Below are 19414 nucleotides of genomic sequence, written 5' to 3'. Positions count from 1 at the left end.
TCCAAACAAGATACACATTGACGTCAGCCCCAAGTCATGCTGCGATTTAGTCAGTTCCTTTCTGCTTCGTCAATTGCCTCCGGCAGGTCGGTTAATGTTAACCAGTTCGCAGCCGGTCCCGACGTGCTGCTGCTCGCTGCTGGTGCAGATTGTTTCATTAATCCAGAGATACCGATCTTCGTGTCCACCGTTTGTTCTGCTTTTTTTCTCTTTTTTTTTTTCTTTTTTAAATGCTCAAAGGAATAATGATTCACGCCTTGTTTAGCCAGTTCAGTGGTGAAGTTAAAACCCCTTTGATAATCTAGTCCCATCATTATGACTCACAGAAGGGGAGAATAGCCGTGCTAATGCATAGGCTTTTTTTCATCATACATAATACAGCAGGCTTTTTTTTTTCCTCCTGGATAAGTCACTGAAAGAACTCAAATGCGGGGATGCTCTCTAGTGTTCAGCAAGTTACTTCTTCCAAGAATCTACCAATACAAGGTTTGGGTATTTATTTTATTTTTTTTTCATTTCTCAGAGCTTAATTTATAAGGTTTGTTGTACTCTTCTGAATGTGGTTTGGTTTTTAGGTTGATGTTTTGTTTGTTTGTCTTCCTGTTAATAATTTCCTTTTTGTAGGTTTCAGCTCAGAGCTTTAGGTTTTCAGGGACTTTCTAGTCCCTTGCAATTTTAAGCAGGAAAAAAAAAAAAGATGACCTGAGGCAATGTGTGAGGGAAATACACTATCTCCAGTTTGTTGCTTTGTTAACAGTCTCAGTCCTACTTCTGATATGGTAGGAATGACTTTAAACCTACATGGGGTTTCATTAGAAAAGGCCACAAAAGTTTGTCAGGCTGGATCAAGGTGTGTGGGATTTTTTTGGCTCAGATGCTGAAATGGAAGGGACTCATCTCTGTAATATGGAGATAAATTATTAAACAATGATTTATTTCAAGGCTACTTCCCCCGCCTTTAAAATCTGTTTCATCTTTCCCAATGTCTCTTTTGGATAACACACAAAAATTTTGCAGACTTTGAAACAATTGATTTGCAATAATGCATCATAAAGTCCATATTACTGCACAACTAAAAGATACTTTGTCAATGCTATGCTTCTTTTTTTTTTTCTTGAACTGTGGTGTCTGGGTTTAGAAGGTCTGTACCACCAAAGTGGTTATTTGTCTCTGTTACCAGGCCAGTAGGTTTATGAGTGAGCCAACTGTTAGGCAGAGACAGACACTACTGGAGCCTGGTCAAAGTGTTCACGCAACATGTTACTTCCAGTGGTGTTTGCTGATCCCTGCTGAGATAGGGACTCACTTTTCTTAAACCATGTTGCAGGTACATTATCACATTGAGTCCTCTTAAGAGCAGCAGTAGGTCCTCTTAGCTGGCATCGGAGTGTAAATCAAACAAAGACAACAAAGTAGTTGGGTCTTGTCAGGCTGAGGTGACCTTGGACTTGATCTACAAAATGATTCAGTTGGATTTCTGATTCATTGTAGCTAATGTAAACTAAGATAACCTCTCTTTTTAATCTAGTGATGAGAGAGAAAAAAAGGTAGCTCTTACCATGGAGTCTATATAATGTAGGTCATGTGGCCAGCATAAAGTTGAACCTGAAGAGTTTCTAAAATTCCATTTTTATAAATAGCTGAAGTATCATCCAGTTGACATAACTGGGGCTGCTAACAGATGTGGAGAACTGAAAGGGTTAAGTAATTCTCTTGTAGATACACAAGAAGACCAAGCCCTGTGTTCAGTGCTGGCTGCCTTGCCCAGCCTTGCCTGTTAGTGCTCACGGGGCTGTTCTGGGCTGATTTCTCTCTCCCTCCCCGATCCCCAGGGGATTATCCCTAACCCAGGTCAGTTCACTGGTCCAGTTCATCTTGTAATTCCACAAACACTTTTACCCGAAGGACTGAGAGAGGGGGGAGGTGCACAGTGTTTAAGCTGATAATGATTTCAGGACATGGCTGTGGAACTGTAGTCTAAACACAGCTTGATCCTATTTTTTGTGTTTAATTAATGAAGAAACTGCATGAACTTAGTAATTTTTTTATTAGGTTTTGGATTTGATTTGCTTTCTTTTTCCCCCCTGTAGTTGACCGATATCTCTTTACTGCTCTACCTGTCAGCCTTCACAAAGCGTTTTTGTCTGTATTTTATTTTTCCAAGTTAAGTTATTCTATTATTTGAATTGCTTTAAAGAACTAAAATATAAATTAAGTATAACATAACAGCCCCTGAAATTTCATCTTTTATATTCAATTACTTTAATGACAAAAATTGAAGGTTTTTTTATGCAATAATTATTCAATTACTTTAATGACAAAAATTGAAGTTTTTTTAATGCGATAATATAAAATATTTATGGGAAGAAATATGTAAATACTTATAATTTGAAGGGGTTACATTATTTTTTTTATATATGTCAGACAGGACACAAGTACTTAGGATTTTCAGTAAATACTTATAATTTGAAGGGGTTACATTTTTTGTTTGATTTTTTTTTTTTTTATATGTCAGACAGGATTTAGGATTTTCAGTGTTTTAAAGTTGGGGTACATCATGTAGGAACAAAGTATCTCAGAATACAGAAAGGGGGTGACACTATCAGAAGGTACTGGTTCCAAATAACATGTCAGATTTCAGATCTGCGTTCTGCATTTAGCTTGGGGAGAGCTCAAAACTGGTAGACTCAGGAGCTGAATCTGAACTTCTGCACTTCGATTTACTGTGTAGCTACACCCCTTCCTGTCCAACTGCCACTACCTCCTCTTGCCCACCAATGCTACAGCATCCTATTTGTGGTCCTCTTGCTCACAGGACATTCCCCATAAGCACTTGCTGTTCCTTTTCATTTTGGCAACAGCAGTTCTCACTGGTTTTCCAAGGGTTGCCAAACTGCTGCTGTGAAGCGAGGAGAGGCAGTAAGGCTGGTGCTGTTGGTATCTCAGGGAGCGAGGAGAAAGTTCACTTCTGAAGCAGGTTGACTCCTGAAGCCTCTGTTGGAGGACAGGAGTAGCATATAAACCTCAGTGGCTGCCACAGTGTCTTTGTGTAGGATTCTGCAAACAGGAGATAAGTGTGGATGCTCTAACAGTGTTTCTCAAACAGCTATCCCTATATCATCTGAAAAGAGCCCTGTGGAATCTTTCACAGGCTTCAGTCTGGCTGGCTAGTGGGGCCACGTCCTACAGTGATTTAGATAACTGATTTTACAGTGTGGAAGTAAAGGCTAGTAAGATAACAAATATAGTTGTGACACTGGAGGCCTGTGAAATATTTCATGTAGTAGGGATCCTGGAACAGAAATCTGTTATTAGAGGCTTTTGAATACTTCTTTTTTGCCATAACGTTTAAAATATGTTTCTTTTATACAGCTGCCACTGGAGACATGCCAGCTTACCAGATTCGAACTCCCAGTACTACCTTACCTCAGGGAGTGGTGATGGCAGCTTCACCAGGGACTTTGCACAGCCCCCAGCAACTGGCAGAGGAGGCAACACGCAAGAGAGAGCTGAGACTTATGAAAAATAGGTAAGACTATGTAACAATTAATAGTCCGTGTTTACTAAAAAAAAATCCAAAAACAAAACCCCAAAACATTCTCATGAAGTTTTCCTCTTAAGGTCATGAGCACTGCCTGTGATTGACGAAAGGAAGGCAAGAAATTTTTTGTCAGTCATCCCACATCCTTATAGCATTGAATATTGGCTGTCAACTCTGGAAAGTTAGAGTTGACCGTACCGCCATGGATTCTTAGTTGTAAAATTTTATGGTAATTCAGAAATCAGTGTTACTGTTGTCCCTTTCTGATAATTTTTTGTGATGATCTGGAGGTATACTTACTGTTGAAATTTTTTTTTCACTTTTTTCCCCCCTACTGGCAGTAAAATGACCAGTATGGATTTGTTCGTCTTGAAACATCCAGCAAAGAATTGGTTAGGAAAATATCTGAGGATTTCATTAGCAGCTGTCCATTAATGATGCTGTGAAGAGGACTTATCCTAGGATGGAATGATAATTGTAGGCTTTCCTAAATACTTGGCTACTGGGGTACATTACTGTGCAGTGCCCCATCATTTTGTGAGGCGTATTGTGCAAGATGGCTATATCTTTTTTAATTAGTTAGCATGGACTTGATTGTATGCTGCAAATGCCAGGCTTTTTCTGTGCATTCTTCTTGCTATACATAGGACATTTTTTCTTTTTTTTAAATGCATAGCCACTGCTATCAATGGCAGTTAGATTAATGGAAAAAATAGTCTGCTATATAGATCTCCTAATATATTCAATAGCTGCTTGCTTTATAATTGAATTCATGGTATTGCTTTGCTCTCATGCCTGTCCTTTATTTTCAAATTACTCACAAGGATCACTGCATTGTTGTGCCTCCTTTTGTTTCTCCTCTCTTCAGTTTTAGACTAGTGACTGTGCTGTCTCTCATATAACTTGCTGGAAAGTTAATGCTCTCGCAATTTGACAATTTGTCATGTTACAGGAGTGGATGCCTGGTACTTCTAAAATTTCTTCTGGAATTGAATGTTTGTTCAGTCACATGCTTCTGAAAATACTACCCAAAGTGTTTAGCTTCAGTTTTCTGATAATACAGAATTCTGAGCAGAGCTATGGCTCCAGACAGCCATTTGCCAGCAACAAAAAATACCCCAGATGTGTGTGGCTGAAATGTGCCAGGTAGACAATACTGAAATGCTAATAAAGTCTTTGTTTGGACTTAAATTTTACTGAGGATTTGTTAAGTTAAAAAAATTGCAGCAAGTTGTAAGCTTGGCATCTGGCTTTTTAGCTGAAAAGATTAGCGTTATGCTTGTATTTTCTGACAGTAAATTCTTTGGGTTTGGTTTTAAGACTTTGATTGCAGAAGATAATACGGCTAAACACACAAAATGGAATGTGACTGGAAGAAGTGCTGCTTTCAGTCTCAGTGTTTTGTATAGCTCAAGTCAATATCATTTACTCACTGTTTTCTCAGTTCCTCTATGTATTAATTCCATCTTTGTATTTGTTGATGCTGGATTTGTTTCAAGTTCTAGTTGTTTTGAATTGTATTTCAATCATGTTATTGTTTATGGCTGCTATCTGCTGTTCTGTTTGTGCAGTCCAACAGTTGGTGGTGGTTGTTGTTGTTATTGTGGAACCGCAGGGATTGCAGGTAATTTCATTTATCCAGTCTTTGCCGTATTGTGGCTGTTCCTGTAGTCATTTGCCTTGTATTGGTTCCAGGGAAGCTGCCAGAGAATGTCGCAGAAAGAAGAAAGAATATGTCAAATGTCTTGAAAATCGTGTGGCTGTGCTTGAAAACCAAAACAAGACTCTCATTGAGGAACTCAAGGCCCTCAAAGATCTTTATTGTCATAAAGCAGAATAACTGTCTTTCATTTGGACCTTGTTTATTATGAACTTTAATCAAGGCATGAGAGGAAGCAATTCTACAGGTTGCCATATGAACTTGAGAAAGAGACACTTGAGGCCCTTGTGGAACCCAGTTTTGCTTAGTGTTTTAAGACTGATTTGGGAGATATTCCAAAATTTGGAATTCTGTCATAGTCTCCATACTCTGCTGAGCTTTCTAATGGCATGCAAATGGCTTTTTTGTTTGCACTTTTTACTTCTGCTTTTTGCAGGGAAGCTGCTAAAGAATGTCGACGTCGGAAGAAAGAATACATAAAATGTCTGGAGAGTCGTGTTGCAGTGCTAGAAGTTCAGAACAAGAAACTTATAGAGGAGCTTGAAACCCTAAAAGACATTTGCTCTTCCAAAACAGATTAGTAAAAATATTTATTATACTGTGAACTGACTAAAATATGTCCAGTTGCTTTATAAGGCAATACATAGCCAACGTGAATTATGGCTTTCTCTTTGTGTCATTTATATTATATTCCAACTTCTAACATTCCTGAAATGCTTTCCTGCTTTTCATCAATTTGTAGCTCTAATTTCAGGTTCTTCGTGCTCCTCCCTTCCATCTCCCAAGGAGCCAAATGTTAAAAAATGTAACAAAGTAAAAAAGCGCATAATTTCTAAGAGCTGTTTCTTTGCCATATATTTACATACTACTTTTTACATGTTACTGAGTGTCCTGCACATACAAAATATTTTACAATTGTTTTTAATTAATCATAAAGATAATGGATCCAGTAATACAAGAACATCAAACAACCCAAGGTATCTCAGGAAAGAGTTTATAAAAGAATGTTATGATTACACATATGTACTAGCGTACTAGTCTACAGATGATTTTATGGCATATTTTTATATTAGTTGCTTGTGGAAAAAAGTATTGTATTACTGTCACTGAGTGCCATGGTAAAAGATAGTTTTTAATAGAACCATGTTGTTTAACCTGCGTAGTGTCTGATTTCCTTTAAACATCTGGTCATTTGAGATGCTTTAAAACCCATAAGTATCTGGAAGAGGACAAAAGCAAAAAGTGTACCTGAACTGGTGACGTGATGCTAAGTATGTTGTAAATACCTGAAAGAAACTGTCTGTTATATGGCTGCTATTTCCTTAAATTTTCTGTAATCTGTAGTGTATTTCATTTATTAGAGAGCTATATATCAAAATTCAATTTTGCATCCTGAATACTTCCTGTTCTAGATTCTGGACAGTGGTAGACAGTTGCCTATAGAGAAGGCCCATGGTATAGTTCTGCACTTTCTGCAAAGTACTGAGAGGAAGGTGACTTAAAGAAGGAAGCTTTCTAATAGACAGCAACGATCTGCTTATTCACAGGATTCTGGAATAGCCTGTAGGTGAGAGCTGAAGATTTTTAAAAATAAACCCATACTTAAACCAGATTACAGGTCTGGGAAGTGTAGTACATGCCAACTTTCCATTGTGCTTTGAAAGAAAGTAGTGTTTATGCAAAATTTCTTCTAGGTATTTCTTTAATTCAGGAATGATCTAATTGATTGTTGGCAAGTACAGTCTGTGAGCAGAGTATTTGTGAGCTTTGCAGGAACTTGCAGCACCATTCCTTTTCTGATGTGGTAGGTGGGGAAGTGTCTGTGTGTGGATGGAGGGGAGGAATGGGATTGTACGATTACTAAAGTTACTGAGCCTTCACTTAATTCAAACTGAATTCACATTTAACCCAGTCTTCACTCTGACACTGTTGAGCAGGGTGTGTATACCTTTTTTTTTTTAAATCTGTTTTTCTTTTAGCTTTCCCAAATACTGGAGAAAATTATCCTGTGTATTTCAAGGTCTTTTGACAATCCCCCTAAGTACGTAAGTGAGACCATTTGCAAGAAGGGGTATTATCTCTCACTTCCTGCAGCCACCTCAGTTGATTTAAAAAGGAAACAGTCTGCCTTCGGGACCCACAGGCTCTGCTTCAGGTCTGCACAAAAGTAAAATAAACATTGAAACATCTGTTTTACTGTGAAAATACATCTTAAATGCTAAAGTCAGCAAAGGTTAAAGGTTCTGTGAAAGTTGGATGGGGTGAGTACAGTCTGCAGGTCCATGTTGCAGCCTCTACATTGCAAACTGTTTGTTGTGGCTCTGTCACTAGAATCTGTTTTCTGTTACAGGTAGGCATTGCTCCTGACTCTCAAGGGATTTGGAAACTTAAGTGGAAAGAAACTTGGGTGCATGGTGGATATCTCTCCAGTAAATGCTTCTCTTATTTTTATCTTCCCAATAGTATTTGGTCCTAACTGTAGTTAGAAATTTGATAGGAGTCCTTGTCTGTTCCACGTCTATGTAGTCTACAGTCATTTCTTTGCTAGTACTTTTTAAACATTTGTTTAATGTTGATTTTTTTATTTAAATAATTACTTGCGTGTGTGCGCTTTGTTAATAATTGGAGCTAAACCCAAATGCTTTTGGCATGTTTAGTCATTCTGGAAAACTCCATTTTATCTGTGTATCTGCACAAAGGAAAAATATCCTTCAGAAAGTCAACTGCACAAAACTTGGCTCATTTAAACTAAGACAAGGAAAAAAGAAAAGTTTGATGTAATGTTAATAATTCCCTTTGGTATAGCATTAATTTTGACAAAATTAGGAACACATTTCTGTATCTTAAAGTGAAAATGAGTGACTTTGTTGGTGAATAAGAAGATTGAAGATCTATGGTCGGTAAATTAGAACCAAGAAGCATCTCGTTGTGAAGGAAGTAACTGTTTTGAAAATGAACAAAGGCAGGTCTGCACAAACGCCAGGCATCTGTTGTCAAATTGCTAGTGCAAAAATTACTGCTTAAAACAATAAATCCAAACAATAAATCCAGTTCTGAATTGAGTCCTATGCTTACTAGGGCTCCTCTCCAAGGGCAGAAAAAGTGAAAATGGCTGGAACTATTCATCATTACTTCTTGTACTTCATGGAAAAGAACTGAAATTTGACTGGGGCCTGAATTCATAACTGCCAAAGTTCTTGGGAGGTGACACTAAGACATTTTAGGAGCTGTGCTGCAAACAGGGCAGGCAAAGCTGCCTGTGCTTCTGTAATGCTACCCACATTCTGGATACCAGACAAGAAAAGGCCCGTTTGTAATGATTGTGTTGAACTCCTTAGGGTAAATCTTAGGGTTCTCATTGAAATCAATTGCTGATCTTCTTCCTGGGGACACATTTTGATGGGAGAGGGGAAACTGCTTTCTGCATTTTGTCTGTCTCTTCGCTTTGTGACCACTTTTGGTTCACCCAAAGGCCAAACCATCTGTTTGCAGAGAATTAGCAAATGGATCAGATATTGAGCTCAATGAATTTCCTTCAGTGACAACAAGTGGAAAAGCTGTCCCTTTGAGTTTCTTCATGTCACATTCTTTATGTAGATGGTACATCCATCCCTTTTCCTAAAAGTATTAATATCTAAAATTGTACAGCGCAAGCATGCAAGCTAACTGATTTTTGTGAAAGGTCTGTGATGTGGCTGTCAATCACATACCTAAGGGAACACAGTGCCAGTGGCTGTTGTGGTTCATCTGAGTACTGGGACTTGTCCTCCATCCCTGTTTTACTACTGAAGTTCTTAGCTGAACCAGGCTTTGAGTTCAGTACTTTTTCCAAAGAACTTGGACCACATGATCAAAATCCACCTTCTGTTTTGTAGATGTGTTAGTTTTAATGTCTTTTCCCACAACCTGATGCTGTCCTTAGTCTCAGAAAAAAGAGGTTGCTAAGAATGTACAACTAGCAGCTGAAGAGGTGTTGAGTCTTAATTATCTTTCTTGAGGGCGATGTCACTGTCTAATTTGACAAGGCTGGGAAGCACCTACTTCTCTAATAAAAACACAACTCTGAGCTTTGGATACCAGTATAATTTCCACAGGAATCTGGTTCTAATTTAGATTTGTGAAGCAGAGTGCTTGTTGTGGTGTGTTAGAACACAGTATTGTTCTTAGTGCAGAAACCTTGAATCTGAGTTTGTTACAAAAAACCTTGAGCACTGCCCAAGCTTGGATTTATCAGAGCCAGGAATTTTTTTTCAGTACCAGAAAAAAAGGCTGAAATAATTGTGATTCTCTTTCTTAAGAAAATCACATCCTTATGGTACAAAACTCTTTTCCCTTGCTGAAACTACACAATTATTTTCAAATTCCTTTGAGGCAGATAGTTAGAGGGTCTGTCTTTACAGGAGGGTGTACACAAGACTGCATGGATGGGGTTTTTCAAATCGAATTTCATGTAGCTCAGGGGAAATGGTCTCTTGAAAAATGACTCCAACCTCCTAGAGTTGTGGGCGATGAGGAATGTAATAGTCAGCTTCCTCTTAAGGTACAGCTTTGAGTCATAGCTGTTTTCTTCCCCATCTAAACAGAGAGGGGAGCAGTGTTGTAAAGAGAAATCTCTGGGCTGTCCAGGCAGAGCTGTTTCTTGACTGTCTAAAACAGCCTCAGCTGAGCTGTTTTGACCTGGGAAAAAAAGGGATTAAAATAAGTAGGTTGTGTAAGAAAATACAGGTTCGGTTTCTTGGGGTTTTTTGATTGTTAGTTTCCATGGATTTTTCTGTTTGCAAGAATAATGTAGATTTTTCTGCCAGCACTGATACAGTCATAAGGAGTGCAAGTTCTGTGGTCTCCCACTTGGTTCTCCAGGGTTTGCCTTCCATTCCTATCAAATGTAATTGCTGAGCTGTACTGTTATCCTGCAGACATCAGTGCAGTAGCTAAATCCAGTGTGATATTTTTCTGAATGAAGTTTCACTTCAAAGAAAACAGGGGTTTTCAGCTTCTGGTTTGGATTGACTCATTTTGCCCACAGGTTTTTTTTTCTTCTGTTTTATCCACTTGGTGTTTAATGCGTGGGTGTGTATGTGACAGGAATGTATTGAATGCTGAGCGTTAAAGCAGCTGATAGAAGTAGCTGCAGTTTGGTTGTCAGCATTCTTGTAGAAAATATTGTCTCGTGGGGGTGGGGGGAGAGTGGTTGGGGCTTTCTTTTTTTTTAAGGCACTATGAGGCTCTTCTGAATAAGGGGTAATAATGATTTCATTATTCCAGCAACAGTTGTGTTAATTCTACAATTTACTTAATTTAAAAACTGAAGAAAATGAGTTGGTTAATTTTTAGGACAATTTGATATTATCTCAAGCAGACTGGCAATGACACATAGCAAGAATCAGTTTATTCTTCTGTCTCTATTGAATCTTTTCTAGTCCATTTTCTTAGGTTTCTGGTTTTTCCTACTCCTGAGATAGAGCTTCCTTATTGCAACTTGCTTGTTAGACATAGTTGTGAAGCAGAAGCTGTGTATACGCACAAAAGCTCAAAGAGGGTAATGTGAGAGTTGAATGCTGTGTGTAGACCGAGGGGAAAAAAATAACTTCATTGTATTTTGTATGACTTGAATGGAAAAAACAGTGAAGGAAGTGTCTTTGTTACGGTAACTGCTGAGGTTTTTCCTCTCCTTTAATAGCCATATCAGTGGAATTGGGTGTGATTAATACATCTTGTGAGGGGAATTATAACTATAAAAATGTCACAATTCAGAAGTCTTGTTACCTAGCCAAGTCATTGGTTTTGTTTTGTGGTTTCAAAAATACAATTTCCAAATGGCCTTGAATGAGGCTTTTAATGGTCTCGTTTTCGTGATTATTTTTTTTTTCCCCTTTTTTCCAAATGTAGTTGTGCTCATACCAGGTAAGAGCTGCAGCACAGCTGTTTAACAAGACCAGTCTGGACCATAGGGTCTGCTTCTTCTAAAGTAGTTTTCTGAAAGTCTGGTGGGTTTTTTTGGGGTTTTTTGTTTGGTTGTTGTTTGTTTTGGGTTTTTTTTTGGGTGGTGGGGGGGTGGTGATTTTTTCTTTGTGGTGTTTTTTCTTTATTTTTTAATTTCAGCAGGGTATTTATCACATTCCTAGCTTTCTTTACTTTTTACAGTAGGGAGAGAAGTGCAAACGCAGTTTTAATTTCAGTGCATACTAAGGTGTTTTGCTTGATGAAATCTTTTTTGAAGAACTAGATTCTCAAAGATCCTGGTTGTATGAACTAGAAAGTTTCAGAATATTGTCAGCTGCAGTACAACCAAGAAAATACTTAAATCCTTACACACTTGCCTTTTTGCCAGGGAAATTGTCAGATACTTCAAAGATGCAGACGTAGCCCTGAACTGCAGCCTTCTTGACATAAGTTGGCAACCAAAATCTGTTGAGATCTTCGAAGTAGACTTTCCTCTGTTTCTTTTATTTAAGGCCTAGCTTTTCAGAAGCATGTCCACTAGAAATAGGCCTAACATGAAATATGGCCAGAGAAAAACAGGAAAAAAAATAGGAGAGAGTGAACGAAGTGTTTAAAAGCTGTACTGTTAAGAGTAACACAAGCAGGCAGGTATTGTCAATTTGCATGTTTGTTTTTTTTTTTCTTCTGTTCTGGAGTTTTGGTTTTTGTTTTTATTCGTTTGTTTGTTTTTTCTGTAAGAATCCGGTTGCTCTTTGCAGGGATCAGAGCTCTGCTGTCTTGAGCACAGGATCAAAAGCATTAATGTTTTGAAATTGCTTCTAGTTTCTATTGTATCGTGTTTCAGTTGTCACCTATAACTGTCTTCCTCATGCCAACAGATCTGTTCCATACATTCTGTGCCCTTTCTCATAAGTGATTTTCATTTTCTTGAAGTATTAATCTTGTTTCCCATGAAATGACAGTTAGGCACTTATGTCTGTGTCTGATTTCTTCTAGTATGTTTTGAACCTGATGGTCAATTTCAGTTGACCTGATGGTCAATTTCAGTTGAAGTTGATAGATGTGTCAAAGATCCCTCAAACCTTCATGAAAAAGAAGTGGTTATTTACCAAAGAAGGCATGGACTTACTAAAGGAGTTAGGAATACCGGAAAACTTACTTGTTCTTCTCTCCTGTTAGAATCCAGAGAATTAAGTCACTGATTGCAGGTGAACCACAGAAAATGAAATTTCACTGGTTTTATTGCTGACAACTGTTAGCAGTTCTGGGGGAATGTTGAAATTTCTATGGAATAAGCCATGTGTATTAAAAAGGAAAATGTGCTTATAGGCAAAGCGTATGCCTTGCAGATTTAAGCTGTTGGGTCTGAAGTTGTTCTTCACTAAGCCAAAGGCAGTTGACTAAGGGGCAAGGGAATGTACCTTGATAAAATACTTCCTGGGTGCTGTCCCAGATTTAAACAGTTACTGACAATTTTGCACACTTTCAGCTAGGCAAATAAGTTTAAAATAGACTGGTTTTGAAATACACTATTTACAAGAAAAAATACCCACAGTCCTTGCTCTTACATTGTCGTAGCTTTGAGTAGAGAGTTTGGTAGTTAGCTCTGTTAAAGTTTAAATGCTAGTAATTTTTGACCTTTTGGGCTAAGTTTGAAACAAAATTACATTATTTTTTTCCAGCTGTTTAGAGTGACATCTTGTGGAGTATAAATGTATACACTTTATTTCCAAACATGAAGCAGCCAAAGGATATTACAGAGCTAGAGAATTTCTTGTATCCTCGAGCAGGGGAGGTGTGGTGTTGAACACAACCTCATTTCTGCTGCTGTTCCTGTGGTAATGTGTAGTTAGTAATGAGTGATTTATAATTTGATAGCTTTCTAACAGGAAAAAAAAAAATCACATTGACAGATTTTCAATTTATAGAGTCTTCCTGACCAATAGTCCCCTTTAATGAAAGCCAAAATAAGAATTATTTGATCTTGATTTATATAAATTTTAATAACCATAGAATGTTATCTAAATCCTTAAAAAAAAAGATGTTACAAATACTGCTATTGAAGCACGGTAGTTAGTATTTCTAGGTCACAAAAAATGAAATATAATCAAAAACTTTAATACCTTTGAAATATAGTGGTGTGAAGGGAAAAGGAAATAATGGAGTTTTAATGCAGGCATATGGAAAGATCATTATGGAAATGGGGGGAGATAAAAAGTGGGAATACAGAAAACAGGATAAAGGCACAGTGATGAAGAAAATCTGTTTTTCAGGCTAGACAGATTTCACTGTTCTAATAAATTGCTCACTTTTGCATTACAACCATGAATATATAGTATTCCATCCCGTAGGCAGGTCTGCAAGCAGCTGTTTGCATAGGTTCTACAGGACTGTGTAGCCTAGTTTTTCCATGGCTCCTATGAAGCCTAAAGTGAGCACCTAAACAGAATTATTTTTTTTCTCATTCAAGAGAATTAGCCAAATACATGAGATGTGATCGCAAGATCTAGAACAACAAATTAATTTCCATACGGTAAGTTAATGGGCCTGTACTGTGAAAACAGAAAAAATACATGATTTCAGAATTGTTTTTATTGAGTAAGAGGTTAATTTAAATATTTGTATAATTTAATTAACAGTTAAATCAGTCGCTAATCCAATGCAATTTCCAGTCGTAAATGTAATAGTAACTTGGTCACAGTGTAAAGCTGTTTTGGAGTTTGTGTTGGAGCTGAGGCAGTCTGAGGAGCGCTGGTATCTGCTCTCACTGTGGTGTATGACTGCAGAGCTTATAAAGTTGATTTACTGTCCCAGCTGTTTTCAGCGTAGCTGGTTTGGCCGATGTTAGATCTGGTTGTGCATCTCTGCCACAGACTGGAGCATTCCTGAGGTTAGAAATGTTATGCTCGAACAAACATTTAACATTAGCTCTTGCTGTTTGAGTAGATCACAGACAAAGCCCTTCTGTTTCCAGTGCGCTCCCCCTCCTCCCCTTTCTAGAATGAAAGAAATAATTGCTGCGTTTCTTCAGCCAGTATTTTAGCCCTGGAGATGCTAAAGTCTTCTGCTTGTTTTCCTGCATCTGCCGTTACTGCCCTGGGGATCAGAAATGGATTTTTCCCTCCTAATGCAGCTGAGCTCTTTTCTGTCACTAACAGCAGAGGTCTCACTGTCCAACTTGGAAACAGGAGGGGAGAGGAGAAACAACTCCTGCAAACTTGCACTGCAGAGTCTGCAGGCCTCAGAGTGGCACAGCTGGACCACATCTCCTTCATCAATATCTGACAAGGGAACTTCTCTCTGCTGCACATTTGCCCAAAGCCAGATATAAGGGAACTGGAACAAGTTATTCTCATTTCTGAAAGTAGCACTTCCTGCCAACTCCTTTTGGTTTGTTTTTCAAAGTCTTCTCTGGGAGTGATGGCTCTTGTAGCAGAGTTTGGCCTCGCTGCCTCTAGGTAACAATGTTCAAGTTTGAATTTTTCTCTAGAAAGTTTGTCAGCTTCCACTGTTCGCAGTGGAACTTGATACACTTTTTCATACACACTTCATATTAAGGGAATGGCTACAGAGGTGTCGAAGGTAAAATAAAGGCATATGCTCAAATTTGAAGGTAGGAAAAGCTTCCAGCAAGAAGGGCACCCCCTTAATAAAATTATCAAAGCTGTGCTCTAAAGTTTCATAACATAAAGACTGTATTTAGGTCAGAGGAAAATGTGATTAACAATGTCAACATAAACTTATTTTTTGTTTAGGGCCAGTTTTATCTGTCTGAATTACTCTTGGAAAATTCTTCATATACAGAAAAAATTGACTAATGTATAATGATTTATGCAATTGCACAAAAGAAATTGTGTATAGATCAAAAAGAAAATGAGTCAATTAAGTGAACCTTGTGAACGGGCACAATGGTTAAATATGTAGGTCACTTTTTAGAGATTAGTTATCTGGGATCTTGGACAGATGCCTAGTAAAGTGAAACACACTTAATGGAATTGCTGATATAAAAATAATCTTATTAAAATAAAACATTAACTTTACAGTAATCTAGAGAAGTGGTGTAAAAACAGCACCCTGTTTTAAAATACATACTTGATAAGGAAATAGATCTATCGAATAAAATCTCTTTATAAGTACAATGACTAAATACATTTTAAATGTGATTAAAGATTATATTCCCGATTAAGTCATCTGCTTTGAGTCTTTAGCAATTTAATGCAAGATGAAAGGTATTTAAAAAAAAAACAAAACAGGGAACGTAGCTGATACGTGACCAGGTGCTACTTGGTATGTGATGTGTAGCCCAAATCAGCAGGTTTTATTTGCTCAGGTCAGTCCTGGCTGGACCTGGCAGCAGCTTTTCCATGTGAACCAACAGATGCTGTGCTAAAGTTGTCTTTTTTCCAAGAAAAAAAAACCCCAACAACCCAAACCAGCTAACCAACCCCTCTCCAACAACAAAAAAATCCCCAAAGCAGTAGGTACCTGAGGCCAAATGAAGGAGTTCACTGTAGCAGATGGGCTGGAAAGAATAGTAATGGCCATTCTCTTAGCGGAGTATTCAGTATGAGTGGTATGAAATGAGTCTGGAGTGCTCTGCCTGGTTCTCAGTCAGCACTCGTGAAGCTAAATATGTCCAGTGATGAGAGAAGCAGAACTGCCTGAGGAACAGAGAGCATCATATCTGGAGCTTGAACTGCAGATTGACTCGTGAGTCATCGTTGCAGAGCCTCTAGAGAGGCAGAAACCTTAAAGAGCATTCCACGTTGATGGTACCCAAGAGAACTACAGTGCCATTTGTGAACCTACTGTGGGCCAGTTAGGTTACCTTAAGGGCCAGACGTTAGATCATACAGTAAATTGTTGCCTGTCTAAACTCTAGATATCAGGTCCTGAGTATGGTAACTGGTTCTCTCAATGCACACAAGCTCTCTATAAATACATGACTACTTACATTAAAACTTGGAAATGTTTATAGAAGCAGACATGGAGAGTTCAAGTCTCCTTTCTACAGACACCTGGACAAGTTTGTTAACTGCTTGAAGTAATATTTGTCTTATCTAAAAATGGTCATCTAAAATCTTGAAATTACTCTATAGCCTTGCTCTGTTTCACTGGGACAGCAGGCAGCGTTTCCATAGTGCAGTCCATAACTCTGGAATTATTTGTCCTTGATGAAGTCCATTTCCTTTCACTGAATGTACAAGCAGTTCAGAGAAGAGCTGGGAAGAAAAGGTTGACTGTAACCTAACACCAAGGTTATAAATAATAAAATATAAACCTTTCTCAAGACAGATCAACTTTTACCTTGAATAAAAAATTCTGAGAGGAATGACTACAGTAAGGAAGTGGAGGCTGTATTGTCAGAAGAGTGGTGTACAGACAACAGACCCCGACCAGGAGAGGTGAGGTTGAATGTTCTTGGGCAGAGGAGGAATTGGAAGCGGGTCCCACACATCTGGGGGAGTGATTCTTATTCTCTGCCATGGAAGATGCTCCATAAACATCCCAGGTGTGAATTGTGTAATTTTAAAGGGTAGTAATAGTTTTGTTGGCTTCATATATCAAGTTTGATTTGTATCAAGTATGAGTAGGTTTTCCAACTTTGGAGTTAATTGAGACCTCTAATGGTATTAGGCCTGTGTTCTGGATTCTGATTAGGATGAATGTAAGGAGCCCTGTGAGGACTGAAAAAACTGCTGTTAACAGGAGCTAAACTGTAGTCGCGTCAGGAGCTCTTAGTCAAGAACTGAGATACCCAAGCTCATTCACATCTCATTTTGGATAGTGAAGCCTTTCTGTAGGTATGACCATGTGCAGTGTGTTTAGTCAAATAGCTGATTGTGTTCTCATTAATTTTTCTACCTTGGTGAATGTGGATATAAATACTTTCATAAGTCTAAAGTACAAAGATACCCATGACCATTGAACAGTAAATAATGATTATTTTACTTCTTTTTTCATTAGTCTTCCTTATCAGCTAGCATATTTCACCTTATTTAGCATAACCCATGGTTTAGTAAAAACTTAATTCTTTCTGAGTAGTTCTTAACCTTTTGGTTTATATTCTAGAAATATTTTATGGATATTTACAGAACACAAAGAGGGTTTAAACTAACTAATGTGTGATTCTGACTCTTGAGAATGAGTCAAATGTTCATTTGGAATTGAAAACACGCAATTCCAGGAGAAGATTCTGAAGTGTTGTCAAGCTATTTTGTTAAAATGTGTTGGATTTTTGTCAATAAGTTAATTGGCAGCAATGGTATGTACATGAGAATTCACTGTTACCTGTGAAACATTCTCACAGTAAAAACCCTAAACTCTTCACAAGATCATTATTTATTTTTTTGTTTTGTTAGGGAGGAAGGTTTAAAATTGAACATTGTAGAATGTACAAACTGTACATTGCATAAAGTTCCTCAACCTATATCTCTACTCTAACCTAGATAGTTATTTAGTTTATTTGGATTCCATCTGTCAACTTCAAAAGTTATGTTATTCAGATGAAGAATGTAAATTAATAATCAGTGTAGATCTGAAAATGTTTGAAGTTATTTTTGTCTTCATTTGCAGTACCACTTGCCACTGATGCTGGCAGCTTTAGGACATGTGTGATTACTTCTCTGTGCAGACAGAAACCTATTTGTTATCCTGTATTTCAGCATATGCTTTCATTCTTACCAGTATCACAAACAAATCTTGACTTAAAGAGCTGAGTTATGGATCTTGCCTCTACAATTCTGTATGTCTATGACCTATTCAATCCCTTCTGGAACTGAATGATACTATGATCTTGTAGTTCCTGTGTATTATCCTGTGCACCTTCCCTTTCTGTTTACTTATGCAATCTGGCAGATTGGAATTAAATTGATTTGCATTAGTAGGTAGGATAGCAAAGTCTTTTCATTGATGATGGTCAGTACATAGGGATACAAAATTAGCCTGTTGAAATAGACTGTGATAGAACTTTTGCCTGAAAACGGGTGTTATTTTGGTCCATATAGTTAAATTACATACATAATAGGATTCTAGCACTTCTGTGCAGTATATATATAGGGCTCCAGGATACTCAGGAAGATCAGTGGTGGAAGTAATAGCGGTATCAAGAGTTACAAAACTGAGCTCCTTAGTTACCAAAGGCAGAGGGGTACATACACTCCTCCTCCCTCAGAAAATCCCACCGACACTGAGTTAGTCCCTGCTGGTGACCCGTCAGCACCTCAGTACTTTCCTCAGTGGTGTTTTCCCCTTTATTATATAAAGGAAATTGGTTAGTGACAAAGGCAGCTGCCTCCTGCTATCGCTGCTTAAAAATACTTGGTTTGTGATGGAAGAATGTTTCCTCTCTTTTATTAGGGGGGAAAAAAAAAAGGGCAAAACAAACGTAAAACCCACACAAGAAGCCCCAAACCAAGCATACAACGCCAGTGAAGGCTTCTGACTTGACAGCCCAGGAGGATGAAACCCCAGAATGGATATAACAATATTAAATTTCCCCATGACATCTTCCGTTGGCCTCTTTTGACCTTAAGAGTCCAGTGGGTGTGATGAAGATGCCATCCGGTTTATGGCTTTTCATAAAAGTTAACTCTGGAAAGTACAAAATGACGGGGACAGGGTACCCTTTTCTGGGAAACTGGTTTGATGCCATGAACACCAATTAACTTACGTCCATGATGTCCATAATGCAGGACATGAAGGTAGGTGGTTACAGTGCCCACTCTTATGACAATTCCTATGTTCTCCTTGGATATATGATGAAAGAATTGGGCTGTGCAATTAAGGTAATTTCAAAATATGAGATTGAGCAGAACAGAACATCTTGTGTGCACATCTCTGCTACATTAATTTACTGCTGGGAATTGAAGCAAAAGCATAGTGTGTGTATTGATAATGCTTAGTTAATGGAATTTATGCATCTCATTATGGTGTTTACTTCTGTGATTTCAGAATCTCAAATCTGTGAACCTGTAACCTAATTCTTATTCTTACTATATCCAACAAATTCTTGGATGGATCATGAATAACTTCTAAAAGTTACACCAGTAGTGAAATCCTGAAACCGTCGGTTGTTGCCTAAGCTCCCTGTACAATGCTTGGGGATGATAGTCCTGCAAAGAAAATCCATCACATTAGGAGTAATAAAGAGAGAGGACTGATGAGAATACGTTTTCTCTCAGACATGATTCCCAAATTTAGGCTGCTGTCTCAGTCACTTAAGCCCCTTGAGTGAGAGCATGACCCAGAAACAGTCCTATCTTTCCCCA

General features: G+C 38.1%; 1 protein-coding gene across 13 annotated transcripts in view; it reads left to right on the top strand.

Moving 5' to 3' along the window:
• The window catches only part of CREM (cAMP responsive element modulator), a 34049-nt gene extending 27690 nt beyond the window's left edge, over nucleotides 1-6359 (top strand). For 7 of the 13 annotated variants that reach the window (XM_014944989.1, XM_014944983.1, XM_014944984.1 and 4 more), the window contains 2 exons: nucleotides 3373-3529; nucleotides 5237-6359. In XM_014944989.1, the coding sequence (XP_014800475.1) occupies nucleotides 3373-3529; nucleotides 5237-5381 (302 nt within the window). In that variant the 3' untranslated portion in view covers nucleotides 5382-6359. Of the gene's footprint in view, nucleotides 1-75; nucleotides 487-3372; nucleotides 3530-5236 lie in introns of those variants that run through there. The other 6 variants (XM_014944985.1, XM_014944988.1, XM_014944982.1 and 3 more) reach the window with 2 other exon arrangements.
• Nucleotides 6360-19414: the final 13055 nt, after the last annotated feature.

Source organism: Calidris pugnax, unplaced genomic scaffold (assembly GCF_001431845.1).
Source record: "Calidris pugnax isolate Ruff unplaced genomic scaffold, ASM143184v1 scaffold54, whole genome shotgun sequence".
In the NCBI taxonomy this organism is placed as follows: Eukaryota; Metazoa; Chordata; class Aves; order Charadriiformes; family Scolopacidae; genus Calidris; species Calidris pugnax.
Note: the sequence above shows the minus strand (reverse complement) of the source record. Positions and strands in the feature narration are given on the sequence as shown.